Source organism: Pezoporus wallicus, unplaced genomic scaffold, assembly GCF_028554395.1.
Source record: "Pezoporus wallicus isolate ANWC-B61680 ecotype Strahan unplaced genomic scaffold, APGP_CSIRO_Pwel_v1 contig_6787, whole genome shotgun sequence".
In the NCBI taxonomy this organism is placed as follows: Eukaryota; Metazoa; Chordata; class Aves; order Psittaciformes; family Psittacidae; genus Pezoporus; species Pezoporus wallicus.
This window is the reverse complement of record NW_026636951.1, coordinates 1,730,405-1,745,102: the sequence shown is the minus strand read 5'-3', so window position 1 is coordinate 1,745,102 and position 14,698 is coordinate 1,730,405. Positions and strand designations below refer to the sequence as shown.

General features: G+C 37.5%; 1 protein-coding gene across 10 annotated transcripts in view; it reads right to left on the bottom strand.

Moving 5' to 3' along the window:
* EXOC6 (exocyst complex component 6) overlaps positions 1-14,698 on the bottom strand; it is a 92,839-nt gene that overhangs the window by 18,748 nt on the left and 59,393 nt on the right. For 9 of the 10 annotated variants that reach the window (XM_057402322.1, XM_057402319.1, XM_057402321.1 and 6 more), the window contains 2 exons: positions 14,408-14,549; positions 7,029-7,102 (listed from right to left, as the gene is read on the bottom strand). In XM_057402322.1, the coding sequence (XP_057258305.1) occupies positions 7,029-7,102; positions 14,408-14,549 (216 nt within the window). Of the gene's footprint in view, positions 1-7,028; positions 7,103-14,407; positions 14,550-14,698 lie in introns of those variants that run through there. The other variant, XR_008971337.1, reaches the window with a different exon arrangement.

Here is a 14,698-nt window from a genome sequence, read left to right as displayed (position 1 = left end):
GCGTTTCATGAGTTCTGTAATTTCCTAAATACCTAGTATAGATTTCTTGTCAGCTCATCTAATTCTTATGTATACCTGGTTCAGTAAGTGGATAACTAAGGGAATTTTCTCCCTTAAATGAATTAGCTTAAACAAACAAGAAGAAAATTATTCCTTATTTTCGATAACTTCCACGGTTTAGGTACCTACAGCATTCTTTACTGTCAATTAGAAGATGGCATTTAGTTTAAACATTACACCTTTCACCACACAGTCTTTTGTGCACAATCTACTATACTTTCCTCTGGAGAAACAGTACAGTTTCTATGGTACAGTTTTTTGCCATAGATGGAGTAGTGTGTCTTGTAGTTAAACAGCTATATGTATATAGTTTAAGTTAAGTAAGATATTGATAGGGCTACTGAAGGGAAGTAACAGCATTTGTAGACTGAGTTCTTCAAACCTGTTTTCAGGTATGCTCCCTTATTGTCAGGAAGTGAATATCTAGAGGAAAACGTAGTACGCTATCAGCATGTTATTTGCACTTCTCTACTGAAAAAGGTGTATTCAGATGTTGAACTGGATATAATCTGTTTTGCACTGAATTTGATGAGTGATTCAATGTTCCAGAGAACCCACATACATCTAATACCTGGCATGTGCTCTTAGTTCCTGGCAGTAACAGGGTAGAAAAACCCACTGCCATGAAATCACTGACTTGCCATCCTGCTTTGATTCTGCAAATCTTTATTAAGATAGCGTATCCAAAGCCATGCTTGTTTTTGACTCCCCACTGATAATTTCTGTGCATTTGTTTCCAAAGCTTCCTAATTCTTACCAGCTGGCAGGTATAAATCCCATCCCAGTAATAAGATGGCTTGTTTCTGTGTACAGAGCACTGATTGAGATCTTCCTCACAAATATCCATACACACAACCTGTGATCCGAGACTACTAAGATTATCTACAGGCTTCACAGAATCTAGTTGAAAAGGAGAAATCAAAAGTAAGAGATTCCTTTGGGGAATATAAGTACTTAGAAATAAATTGTCACGTTTGTGTGAAGAATTTTCATTTACTTCTAAGAACATAATACTCTGGAACGACATTGTGTGTCCCCTGCTAGCCAGATAACACACATTTAGCATACAGTCATACTCGAATAACTTTGCCATTTTGCACACACGTATGCATATGCATGTTACCCCAATACAATGCAAATATATGATATCTAGCCTTGAAGTGTCTCTGTTCTGCTCACAGTGTACCTCAAGCCCTTCTGCTTTAGAGCAGAGTCAATTTGTGGAGAAGAGAAAGGCTATAAAGAGTATTGCCTTCCTCCCCCAGCAAAGTGAGAATCCATGGTCTGAAATCCAGACGGGTGCAACTCGTGTTTTGCTGCTGTCTGAAATCTGAGCTCCTTTTCTTTAGCTGAATAAGCAGCATTGCACTGAAAACTAGAGAAGCACAAATCCCATTACATAGCACCCTGAGGCTGGGCTTCATGTTACAGACGTAACATGCCCCTCTGCTTGTTCAGAGAAGCTGGGGAGTGCATGGAGAGGGGAAAGGGATCAGTAAGCATTGTGAAAGAGCCTCTGTGAAGATGAAAGTCTCAACAACCATTTCCCTCAGGAAGCAAAAGATGAAATATTCTATACTACTTGCTAATTAAAAATTCAAACTGTTGCCTTATGAAAGAGAGGCTTACTTTTATCTTGAAACGCTGAAGTTTTTAAGACTTACTCCTAAATAAACTGTCAGGGATTTTTCCATCTTGGAAAATCCTCATATTTTTTCAACCTAAGATTCTTCTCTGGAGTAGAGGCTGGGGTGGGTGTATCTTCCTAATTTCAAAGCTTAGGCACTGTGTGGGCTGGCAGCCTGTGAAGGAAGCCACAGCATGCGTTCAGAGCCTTACATCTCCAAGAATAATGGTGGATAGGTTCAGCAACAGCCTGCAACTTATTCTCTGAGGTCTATTGAAGGGCTCAAAAGCATTCTCCGCAGAAAACACAGGTGGTGAGAGCTTCAGCAGGCTGCATATTGGGGGAATCGGAGACAAGCCAGAGCTGAAACACATTTATTACCACAGGAAATGAATTCAAATTAAACACTGCAAACAAAACAGTGGGGAAGACTGAGCAGTCAGCCTGCCTTTAGTGGCAGACAATCTCATGGCTGGGATTGAAGCTCCGTGATCTGTTACACAGTTCCTACCTACAAGTCACTTCTGAGTTTACCAGGACAGTATCAACTCTTGGTGATGAAAGAGAAGCAAAGAAGAAAGAGATGAAGTATATTATGTACTAGTATGAATTTTCCCCTTCAAATAAACTTACACCCATTTTATGCAGCACTAGAGCACAGAAAGTTAGCAATATTTCTCACCAACAATAAGCCAGAAAAATGTATTAGAAAGTAAATGGACAAGCAACCCAAGAAACTATCGGTATAATCTCCATTATGCTTTGGAATCAGACAAAAATGTATTATACTCTTACATATCAGGTATCAATATTTGGCAGAAATAACTATTGTGTATTACCAATAACTTGAGCTCATAGAAGTGCTTATCTACATGCTTATTTACAGACATCATAAACAAAAGTCTGACAAAAATGTATTTTCTAATGTTTCCATGGTACATTATTAATCACACCGATCACATTATGACTTTATGTCTAATTCATCCCTAACGTCAGCAAAATGTTAACAGAAACCACTGAAATCATGAAGAATTTTCTCCCATACCTACTCAGAATTTAGGGACCTTGTCATTCACAGCCCTTGGTCTCCCAAACTGGGGGCCACTATTATCAACTTGTAAGCTCTGTGTTACCATGTGGTGGAGATACTGTTACAGTGGTTGCTTGGGTTACCAACAGTATATGATTATGTTCACTTGAGACACCTGTGCCTGTTGCAGAACCAACACTGACAGCAACTGGAGGATATTGACAACATGTAGTTAAGTGCCAAAACACCACAGATGAGACATAGTTCTCCTCACCCGTGGTTAAATAAGGCAATCCCACAACTGTCAAGCTAGCTGAGATCAGACAGTAGAGGAAGATGACCTGTTTGAATCTGAAGGAGTGCTCATGGCAGAGAGAAACACTAGAAAAAAACCTGTGAAGTGAAAAAAGCCATGCTGCATTTGCAGCTTAGGTTATAACTCTGCAGACAATTTTCATTTCAAGAAAAGGCATTTGTTACCATCCATTTGGTTAAGAATCAAGTAATTTGCTCTAGGACAGCAACTGTTGACCTCTCAGGCTACCACAAGGTTATTGTTCCTGACTGCAATGTACTACACTGTCTCTCCAAAGAGTAAGGCATAAATTGTAAGATTCAGGCCTTTTCCTCACAGTATTTAACTGTCCAGTACATCCAAGAAACTGCCTCACATTCCAGAACTGTAACCCTAGTCTTTAGGCAGTAAAGAACAGATCACAACCAGGACAAAACTTATTCATGTTGTAGGCTGAGCTTCCTTAGAGACTAATTTTTGTAGGACAAACTAAGACCTGTTTACTTTTGAAGGTTAATTTCAATCAACCTAGGATCTGAATTGGTGGAAAAATCTCCAGTTTATTCCACCTCATTTTTGGCAACTGCACAATTTACCCAGGCTCCCTATATGGACAGTAACAAAAACTTATCTTCAGAGAGTGATTCAAGTCGCAGGAGAGCTGGGTCATCTTCACAAGATGCCAGAAACCAGTCTCTTTAGAGCAGCACGTGACACTTTGATAATCACCTTGCTGAGGTGGCCTGCCCCTCAGCGACTTTAAGCAGGGTGAAAGGGTGCACACAGGTATGACCTCAGGTCATACACTAAGACAAGAGGCATGAGGCATGACACAATTATTGCAGCTGTACAGAACCATGAATCTATTCCAATTTTCTTTACAGCTGCTTGCTGCTTTAGAAGCTGCTAAGCCATTTGGAACTGCAAGTTTCTAGATGATCAAGGCCATGTGATTCTCTATCAGTATACATTATATGTGATTAGGCCACTACACCAAGTCACCACTGTAAGATACTGAGATACTATGGTTATGGGAATAGCACAGAAATCTTTATTGGCTAGAGTTCCTAGAGATTCCTAAGATCTTTAAGAAGCATAATAAGTATGACCAGAGCTTAAGAGGGAATAGTATAATGAGAAAGAGGTGGCTTGTTAAAGGAGACATTGGTAAGTACATGTGACTTCATGATTCCTGGCCTCTTAGAGCTTCCTACTCCTAACTACTTTTCTTAGAAGCAAGTCTTTCTCATGCCAGCTGTTTCTCTTTCTGTTTGCTCTTCTATGTCTGTGGAAGGAAGAAGGATAGAAGTGGGTTTGCTGGGGACAACACGCTGTTCATACATTGTCTTCAAAGAAAGACAGGATCAGGAACTGTTAGGATGAAAATACCTATGGCAATTCTTTTCAAAGCTGCTCCTCCCCCCATGGTAATCATCCAAGTGTAGCTCTTCCCTCTCTGTTTTCCAAGCTGGCTCCTTGTAAGTGACTTTACTTCTTTAGTAAAATGTGCTACAATATTCTACTACCCAATCCTCATTAATCTTACGCATTGCCCTAATACAACAGAGAGTAAGCTGTTGTTGAGATAACTGGCTTCCATTAGCAACCATGTGATTGGCAGGACGATAAAGTCTTTTCCCTTGCAGGTCAGCTGCTTTTTAAGAAGAGGGCAATCCTGCTGATCCATCTTTTAGCTACAGTCTCTCACTAAGTCCCAAATCTCCTGCCTTTTAGCTTTGATACGGTTCAAGCTTTCCCCTTGTATCAGCCCCTACCTGTCATCAGCTTCTCTGTGCCAAACAGGCAATATCAGGAGTTTGACCTCAGGGCACAGTCCGGGTGGGCAGGTAAAACCTGACCACTAGACCTACTTCCTTATCTTTCATATCCTGCAATTCATGAAGAAGTATCAAATTCAAACTAAAAAACAGAAGCATGACCTTTTATAAGAACTTTCTGAAAAAGCCTCTGTTGCCTTTCTAAGTATTCTTGAAAAGAACTGTCATCCACCCTATTGAGATAGAAATGGATCACAAATAAGGAAGAGAGGGAAAACACTGCAAATCCTTACTAAATTGTAATTTTTTTAAATGTGTGCTCGCAATACCTTTTGGTGAGGCACTCAAAAATATAGTAAAAACCAAAACAAATGTACTAGAAATGTTCTGTATCTATAAGCTCCAATTGGAACCCAATAAAGACAGTTGCCCAGACTTTCACTGTTTATAAAGTATCTGAAATTGATTAGATTCCCACAGTGTACAGAGCATCTTCTATAAAGCATTACTTGCATCAAGAAAATTCTAAATATAAGTCGCTAACATAAACTGAAAGCTATCATAAGCAACATAACCCCTATTTATGTGACATACTTGATAGTTGGTACTTAAAACATAAAAAAAATCTATTTCCTGTAGCAAGCAGATACACAGCCTGTCCTCCTGCATAGCTGGAAATCACATTTTTCCTTGAAACAAACATAGGCTATGCAAGGATTTATACCACTTATGCGGATGACAGAAATGGTGCCAAAATCTCACAACATCCTTTCCCCTCAACTAAACTGACTTAGTACAAATTGGAAGATGTTTAGTCTCTTCTAACATTGATAATAAAAGAGGAACAAAAAAGAATCCAGAAGAGGAAGGCTGCTAGTCAAGGCAAGACATGTGGTATTTGAAGTCTGGCAGAGTACATCTTTACATGTTGAATTCTAGAACTCTAACATACAAGTACCACATGAACAAATCCTATGGCCACAATCCTATATCCTCCTTGCATAGCCCACACTTATCCCATTGTGGATATTGTTCATCACTGTATTACTGTGAGAATATAACAGACAACTCCATCTTCTAACATTTTCATTTAAAAAGACACTTTAATGAAGTCCTGTCTAACTATTAGGAGGAACTGGAATGCTTTTGCCTCAGGAATTTTCCCTTCTGAAATGCCTTTTCATAATCTTGCTGTGAAAAACCTACTAAGTTATTAAAAGCAAAAATATTCTTATTATATAGATAATTTGGTATGGAATTATTTCTACATTTCTCTTCTGATGACTTTGACAGGCTCATAATGGTGCTGAAAAATATCATGAACATCTGTAGAAAGCTAAAGACCCTCCATGTTGTGAATGCTCCATCCCTGGCAGTGTTCAAGGCCAGGTTGGACGAAGCCTTGGGTGATATGATTTAGCGTAAGGTGTCCCTGCCCACGGCAGGGGGGCTGGAACTAGATGATCTTAAGGTCCTTTCCAACCCTAACGATTCTATGATTCTATGTTTAGTTTAGGATTCATTTCACTATTTAAATGACACTTAGGCTCGCAACCTTGTGAGATAATAAATCCTTTCTAAAAGCTTATTTCAAATATGAAAGGGTTTGAAAATGAATTTTTATGTGTGGATATTGTGTCATAATTTAGAGAGCAGGGAATAGAAATAACTATGTGAAATCAAGATAAATAGATTTTAGTCTGGAAAAATCTTCCTTTTGGTAAGTACTGTGGAAAAGTGCTTCCAGTATTAAGGAATTTAAAATTAAATTTGATATAAAGATCAGCCAGCTGGAATAATGCTGTTTTCTAATAGTTTAGAAGAATTCTATGTAACAAATTAAGAAAAGGAAACGCTAAATAATACCATGCCTGATTTTGCTCTCCAGGGAGTAGAAGCAATTGCTCAGAGTGGAATCAGGCCAGCACACACCAGAGTAACATGTACACTCACGCAAAAGGCCTCACAAGATCTTTACAAAATTGTCAAGGCCAAAATTTTATCTTATATACATGTAAGTAATTACCACCAGTAGCACAGTGCCCCCTAACAACACACTGGAGAAAGAGTTATATGCTAAATTACAGGGAATAGTGCCACTAACAACACTTCAAATGACCACATCTCAAAACTAATTACATGGGAATGCAAAATCATGAAAGGTTTTTGAATTTAATAACTTCAGCATTGGTCAAAAGGGGAAATTAGCAGAATAAAAAACAACAACTAGTGTCTTACTTGTCTGAGGTCGATGAAAGCTAACTGCAGGGTGTCTCCCTGGAATCCGGGCACGGGCTCAGAACTAGCAAACACTGCAAAGAAAGGTTAAAAATATTACAGAGGTAGATTAAAAAAAAAATCTAACAGAAAATCAAGCTCTATGCAACATAAATGCTAACAAGCATTAAAAAAAAATTAGCTTGATAGAAGCAGATTAGAATAATAGAAACATAGCTTAAACTAATAACTCACAGTGATTAAACCCAGCCAAACCAACGTACAATTTTTCCATCATTTGTCCAATAATCCTGAAGAATAATAGGTTTAGGAGTATTATTGAGAATTTTGCTTACAGTTCTAACTCAGTAGCATTGCTACAACCAAACAAACCAAAATCTTTTTTTTTTTTGGCCTGGGGTGAATGATTACTGAAGAATTTCAAAATAATACCAATTCCATGGCTGTCAACATATTTTCAAGCATCTGCTTCTGTTACAGCACCCGTACTATAAAAACCCCACCTCTGGCCAGACAGCAATAAAAGACAAACACTAAGGTGGGAGTTTGTTTATTGTGTAGACAACAGGTAGAAAGTTCTACATGCCAAAGTCAGAGCAGAGCTGAAATGTCTGTTCATGCCTTTTAGCCAGCTTATTAATAATGAACTTCTGTTCTTCTTGAACCCAAAAATATCCTGAAAAATTGGAAGGCAATACTATACTAAAAATGCAAAAAATGGTAACACTCATGGTAATGAAAAAGGATAGCTGTTCATTTAAATTAGGAAATTATTAATAATAGTCAAACTTAAAAAAAAAAATACAGCTTTTTTTTTTCTTCTCCAAGTCACATATTAATAACAAAGACACTTGCAGAAACACCCACTGCCTCACATCCCCATAGATCCAGTGCTCAACTCTACTGTGCCACAAGGACTCCTACTCATATTCAAAAGTAACATGAAATTCTTAATAGTTTGGTTTTGATTTTTTGGTTTTGGGGTTTTTTGTTGGCTTTGGTTTTTTTCTTCTTTTTTTTTTTTGTTTGTTTTGATTTTTTTATGGCTAGTTAGAAAATTTGGATTGTCAAGTGGAAGTAACACCCAGAAAGATATTAGTGTCTGAGCTAACATGACAGTAAAATAATGGGCGTAGTCATTTACTTCTAAATGTATGTTTTCAACTTAAAGGAAACTAATGAATTCAAATAGACTACCCACGAGTCTAAAAATTATTATATGGAATGCAACTCTAAATGAAAATAAAGATTCTTATTTAAGTGGTAGAAGAAGTTACTAATACCATCTCAGAATATCTATGATAGCTTAGTAATAGATGAATATAATATCAGAGTAGCAGTTATACCAGTAGAGGCGGAATTTCTTACTCGTATTGTGGTAATGCAAAAGAGAAAACAGTCTGTACAACTACCAGCCTGCAGAAGAATAAAAGATCTACAGGCCTATAAAAGCACCATTCTGAATGCCCTAGGCTACACGGTTGGGTGTCTTCATGGCTCTCTTCTGCAGGTATTTCACGGCCACTGTGATCACCCTTTCTTCATAGACAGACAGGCGATGGTGGCCCCCTTGGTCAGTCAAACATGGTATTTAAAATAGGAACACCATACTAGAGCATGGAATTCTTAGCAATGCCCCATACCAAACAGCTAAAAAGAGATGCATGGGTTGCAAGCTGTGCAGCACACCAGTAAGGAGGATAAGCATGATGGTCGGAAGGTTTTTTTTTCTACATCCCCTAAATGAGGAAGGAGAACCTATACTATTCTTGAAAGATAAGGCTTATCTGTATCTGATCCTGTATAACTGTATACACTGAGACCTGCTTCTCCCACTAGAATATGAGCTCCTCCAGCTCCGCCATGGTAGCACTGGGAGAAGGAAGCTCTACAGCAAAGGAATGGCTTTAGTACTGAAAAGCTAATATAACTGAAAAGTGTGACCTCCATCAAAATGTTTCAGTTAGCTGCTGCCACGTTATACTTTGGTAGGTACTTTCCTATAGTGGAATACTTTTACTTGCCACAGGACAAATATTTGCATCCTTTCTGCATCTCATTAAGATCTGAATTTGGAATTTATCCTAATAATGCATAGGATTTAGTTTGTCTATATAGTACCTACTACTACTGCAACTATAGAACAAGAAGTATGCAGCCACGACAGAACCAAACTTTATCGCATCAGCTTTGTTCTTTTTAACTACAATTTTATATTATGAATGCATTTACAACACCAGGGACACTCATTACAGGACAAGCATTTATTCTCACATTTGGGTCATTTTTGACAGGTGACTACAGTAGAATTTGTTTCATTATTACAATTTCATGAGTTCAAAGGGCAAAAAGATAATCTCCTTATGGTAACAGTCAGACAGTTCCTCCTCCGCCCTCAGCTCAGGGCTTTTAAGTTTTGCTAACAATTTTACAAAGCTAATTAAATGTTTTCTACTGCACAGCATTTCAGGAAGATATTAAGAACAGGATTAACATTCTTGATGTCTTTGTCCTAAGGGTCCTTTTCCAAATAGTAATGAAACATTGTCATATATACATCTTTTAAAATATTCACCCTCTACATTCATTCTAGGCTTAAAGAGGATTTGGAGGAGTAGGGGGCTGGTTAGTTGGTTGTTTTAATGTGCATAAGAGCATTCAGGCATTTTATAATATAGGAGAATGAAATGCAAAGATCACCATTAAACTGTCACATACAGGAGCAAACAATTGCCTGCTTGGCAGTCGGAATCAGGAACTTCAATGTTTTTCAGGAAAATAAGCTGAAAATACGCATTACATCAATCTGTTATTCACAAGGGTTTTGTTAACACCTTCTTTCTCTGCACTTTGCTATACTGTGTAGACCTTTTCTGTGTATATAGAACAGGATCTTTGGCACAATGTGTGTCCACTATATATATAATCTCAACGTACTTCCTACAACAGGCAGTTTGGGAATTTACAGGAGGTAGGATCTAATGAATAAAGTATGTAATAATACAAAACCAGCCTGGGAGGTAACACATATATGAGAATGGTATATTTAAATATTGTAAAGATTACTTAAATCTATTTTCTTTTGAATACTTTGCTTTGCTCTTTTCATTACATTTTGTATACAGGGCATATGTGAATTGATGTATATGTGTATTAATGGATATCTTAAGAAAAAAGCTGTGTCTGCCAAAATAGAATTTAAGACATCTGTAACTGTAAATTGTACTCAATTTCTACGCACTTCTAGATTTATTAACAGGCCTCTTCATTTTATTCTCTCAAAACCCCACCTTTTAGCCATCCTCTGGTTGTGCCTCTCTATTGTCTGGGAATTCAGTACCTGATCCCTGATAAATAGTTTTGCTGCTCAGAGTCCTGACTTTGGATAAAAATCTAAATTAGGACATCCAGTTCATCCTCATAGCAGTGATTCACAGGCAGGGCAGCAAAGCTACAAACGTATTTTTAAAGGAAGAGTGGAGAATCATGTGGCAATCTCAGCAGCCCTCAGCCACTTTGCAGCCCTGTTGGATGCTCCAGCTGTTCAAATATGCCTGGAGGGGAGCCTCCCTGAGGGAGCTGCCAGCTGGCCAGGCAGCAGCCCCCAGCCCTGCCCCCAGTGAGGTCTCACTGCTTCCCCTCCCTCCCGTGCTGCCATATGTGACTGACAGACGAAGGATGGTCTCAACTGAGTTAAGTTAACCTGGCTTCCCAGATGGGAGAAGAAGCAGCTAGAGTGGCCTCCAGAGAAGAGTATAGTGCCTTTCCAAGGAAAAGTAGGATTTGGGTTCCTCAGATTCTGGCATGCCCACCTGGAGATCACCTTTCCGTATGCTCAACAGAGAGCATTTGGGTCAAGACCTCTCTTGCTGTTGGATACTACAGCTCTCCACGCAGTGGGTGAAAAAGCAAGGGCTGGCAGGAAGCCCTACTAGAGCTATTTAGCAAGGTACATTGCATCATACTTTGCGCTAATTATCTCCTATCCCATGCTCACTAATAGGCAGGACCCAAAACCTCTTCATCCCTGCACATATTCATGTCTGGGTGAAGAAGGATGCCCACTCAACCATACCTCCTTCTGCCAATTAATCCTGTTTCACAATTCAGCTATGTTAAAACACAAATGATGAATATTACTTGTAACTCTCCCATCAATTAAGAATTTCTGACAAGTTCTAATTCCTTGATAAAAAGCTGATAAAAGGTATCTAGATTTGGATGGTATAAATTACAAAACAAGTAGAAAAAGTAGAGAAATACTTCAATTAGAAGAGAACAAACTGAAATCAAACTGAAAGCTTTTGGACTTTTTGGAAGGAAAAAAAAACAACTTATAGAAGCAGAGAAAAAAGACAGTAACTTGGTTTGTTTTGTTGTTTGGGTTGGTTTTTCATTAATAAATCATCAGAGAAGACCACTTCATACTATTACTGATCTTGAGCAAAAGCAAAGAAAAAGTAGCTGCTTCCAGATTTTCTGCTCTGCTTTGCAGAGAAACGCAGTGCAGGATGAAATCCCAGCATTCAAGACAAGATCATCCCCTTCCCCTCCACCTTACTTTCTCAGAAGTCCACTTATGAATTTCAGCAATTGTCGATTTTGACATATCACTGCTCATTAACAAATTGTTGGGTTATTGGCTGGACTGCTGATTATTTTTTAATGGAGAATAAAAAAAAAAGCTGACAAGTAATCACGTTTTCCTGCTTTCACTTAGATCTCCTTCAGTTTATATTACAAAGAATAAAAGTACAATGTTAAAGATCAGAATAAATACCTAGTATATTGCCAAGGTTTTTTTTTTAGAAAGTATCTTCAGATACTAGCAACCTTTTACACATATTTGACATATTGTAACATATTTTACACATATCTCACGTAAATTCTTCGTTCAAAACGCAGCTGAGTATACTCCACTGTGTCTATAAGTAAAATTCCAAATCCATGTATACAATACAGTAGGAAACTACCCAGCAGTTGAGAATTATTCGCACACCCTAAGCACTAATTGAAATGTCACTGTCATATCCATTAATCTCAAAGTGTCAAAGAATAAAGCTAGGGGAGGGTGATGAACAAGAACATAAATAACAAGCACACAGTGAGGCCTGGAATGTGCCTGTGATGGACCTTATGAATGAAACTACAATAGCAAAGAAATCTGAGCAAAATCCTGCATTGGTCCCTTATTCCACAGATTGTAAGATGTTATTTGTTGCAACATACTATTATGACAAGCTTCCATAATTGTCTTTAAGCTACTCAAAGGGTTTCTGTGCAAAAAAAAATATTTTTTTTCTAGCATGCTTTAAAAGCTTTGCAGAAATGAAGAATTAAAGTTTATTCTATTTGCATCTATACAACCCACACCAGATGTTTTGCCATGGTGGAAAGAACACTAGCTTTTTGAAACTTTCTTGGCTAAAGGTTTTCCATGTCCTCAATATGCTCAACATAACTGCTACATATAACAAAACATACTGTCTCAAGGTTATGTTTAAATCTTCAAACAATGAAACATTATCATGTTAGATTAGCTATAACTCTCCTAAGATTTCTTCACTGATTGAAGTTTCCACTGTGCAGCAACAAAAGATGGTAGAAAGAGCCGTAATAGATATGAGAATGGTACACTACAGGGCAAAAGCTGAAAAGAAAAAGGTGTGAAAGCAACTCAGAGACCAGACAACAGACAGACTTGTTGGGACTTCTCATTACTTTGCTGTGTTCATACTGTGAAAGTCACCTGCAAGGCATACGTTTTGTCCCCTGTACTGCTAGAAATCCCCAAGTGAAACCGTGAACTGCTTAATCTATACAGCGTAGTGAAGTACTGCATTGTTCACAGATGATATTTTAAATACTAGTAACAGAATAACATGATAGTGGGCAATCTTTTTTCACTGCTACACTATTTATTCATAAGACTGTTTAGTGGGTGCACCAATTCCACTTGTCTAGATGAATGATTATGGTGTCAGTACTACAAATACTATGGAATTTCTGTTTTCACAACTAGGATCTTTTTTACGTCTAGAAAACTGCACAAATGCACACACCTCTACCCCTACCCACCTACCTGAAAAGAACACTACTGAATTTGCAACATCAAGTGTACTAAAAGTAAAAAAAAAAAAAAAAAAAAAAAAATTAAAAAAATCAAACCATTATCTGTTTGTCCAATTTCTGCAATCACAACACAAACTTTAATGTCATGATCGCATATTTTTTCAATTGGACCCTGATAATCCCATCAATTTATTTCACACACAGAAAGGCCTTAAGGCTGTGTAACGAAGAGCTGCCAGAACGATGTTACAGTTTAGCTGGAATGTAACAACTGAGGCAGGAGAAGGAGAGATAAGCATATGGTTAAAATGTGAAAAATGCCCCTTAACTCTGTCCCTGGACTCCCACAAGAACCTTTTGTGATACCAAACAAATTGTTTAAAATCAAATTTAATTTCCCATAGGTGGCTGCTATTTAAGTAGCCAATTTTTTCATGTGTCCTAACTAAAAACCTCAGGACGTGACTTGCAGAACTCTCCCATTTTACAGCTGTTACCAAAACCATTGAGAACCATGCTTCAAACACATAAGAGGATACTTTGAAAAAGAGAGCATAAGTATCAAAAAAAAACATGCATTGAAAAAAATGCTAGTGAGTCTTTTCATTATATCTCAGTCATCAACTATAAAACCAGACCTAAAACCTATTTATAACATAATGATGTTATGGAAGTAACTTCCTTCATACAGATTAACAGCTCATCCTCGGCAGTGACCTAGACACAAAACACTGAGGAAAGAGTAATCCTGCCTTCAGTGCTGGATTAAACCAGTTTTATAAAATAATTCTGATGCCATATATTGAACAGTAAGAATAAAAGAACATCTGACATTTATTAAATCAGTATTAGTATTCTGGAGAGTGAGTAAAGCAGTAGTAGTTCTAGGAGGGCAGAAAACCTATGTAACAGCACAATTAAAATTTGTGTCATCATAAATAAACTCAAGAAGCAAAATTAAAATTTCACAGACATTTGAATATTTATGTGGTGCTTTTGGACAATTTTGTACTATTGTCTTTTTAATGGATATAGCAATTATGATCCCACTAACAGTAACAACAGATGCATGTCTCAATCAGATACTTGAGTTAAAGAAGGTTTCATAAAAAAATTCCCAGAAATGTTAACATACTTACTCAGAAATACATTTACAAGAATATGGTTTTTTTTGTTGTTGTTGTTTTTTCTTTTAAGGGCAAAGCTTTAGCAGGTTATGGAAAAAAGATCTGTATGTGATTTACATTAAATAACTTTTTTGCAATGTTAAGACAGATATAAATAGAAATTCTGGAACATCTACTTACATTCACACTGTATCACATCTAAATTAAACTGCTGAATTGCTCCCATGCTTATTTGTTTTAATTCATTGTCCAGTAGCATCTGCATTAGGGATGTTGAAAGATGCTGGCAAGCTGACATGCAAGCTGTCTGGGCCACTTTTCCCTAGTAGAAAGAGCAACAAATTTTAAGATAAAAATAAATAATACGTCACTAAAGAACTTCTTACCTGGTTTAATTTTAATATACACTGAAGAGTTAATAGTGTAGGGCTTAGATTAGAAGGATCATACTTGCTATTATTTCTTTGACCT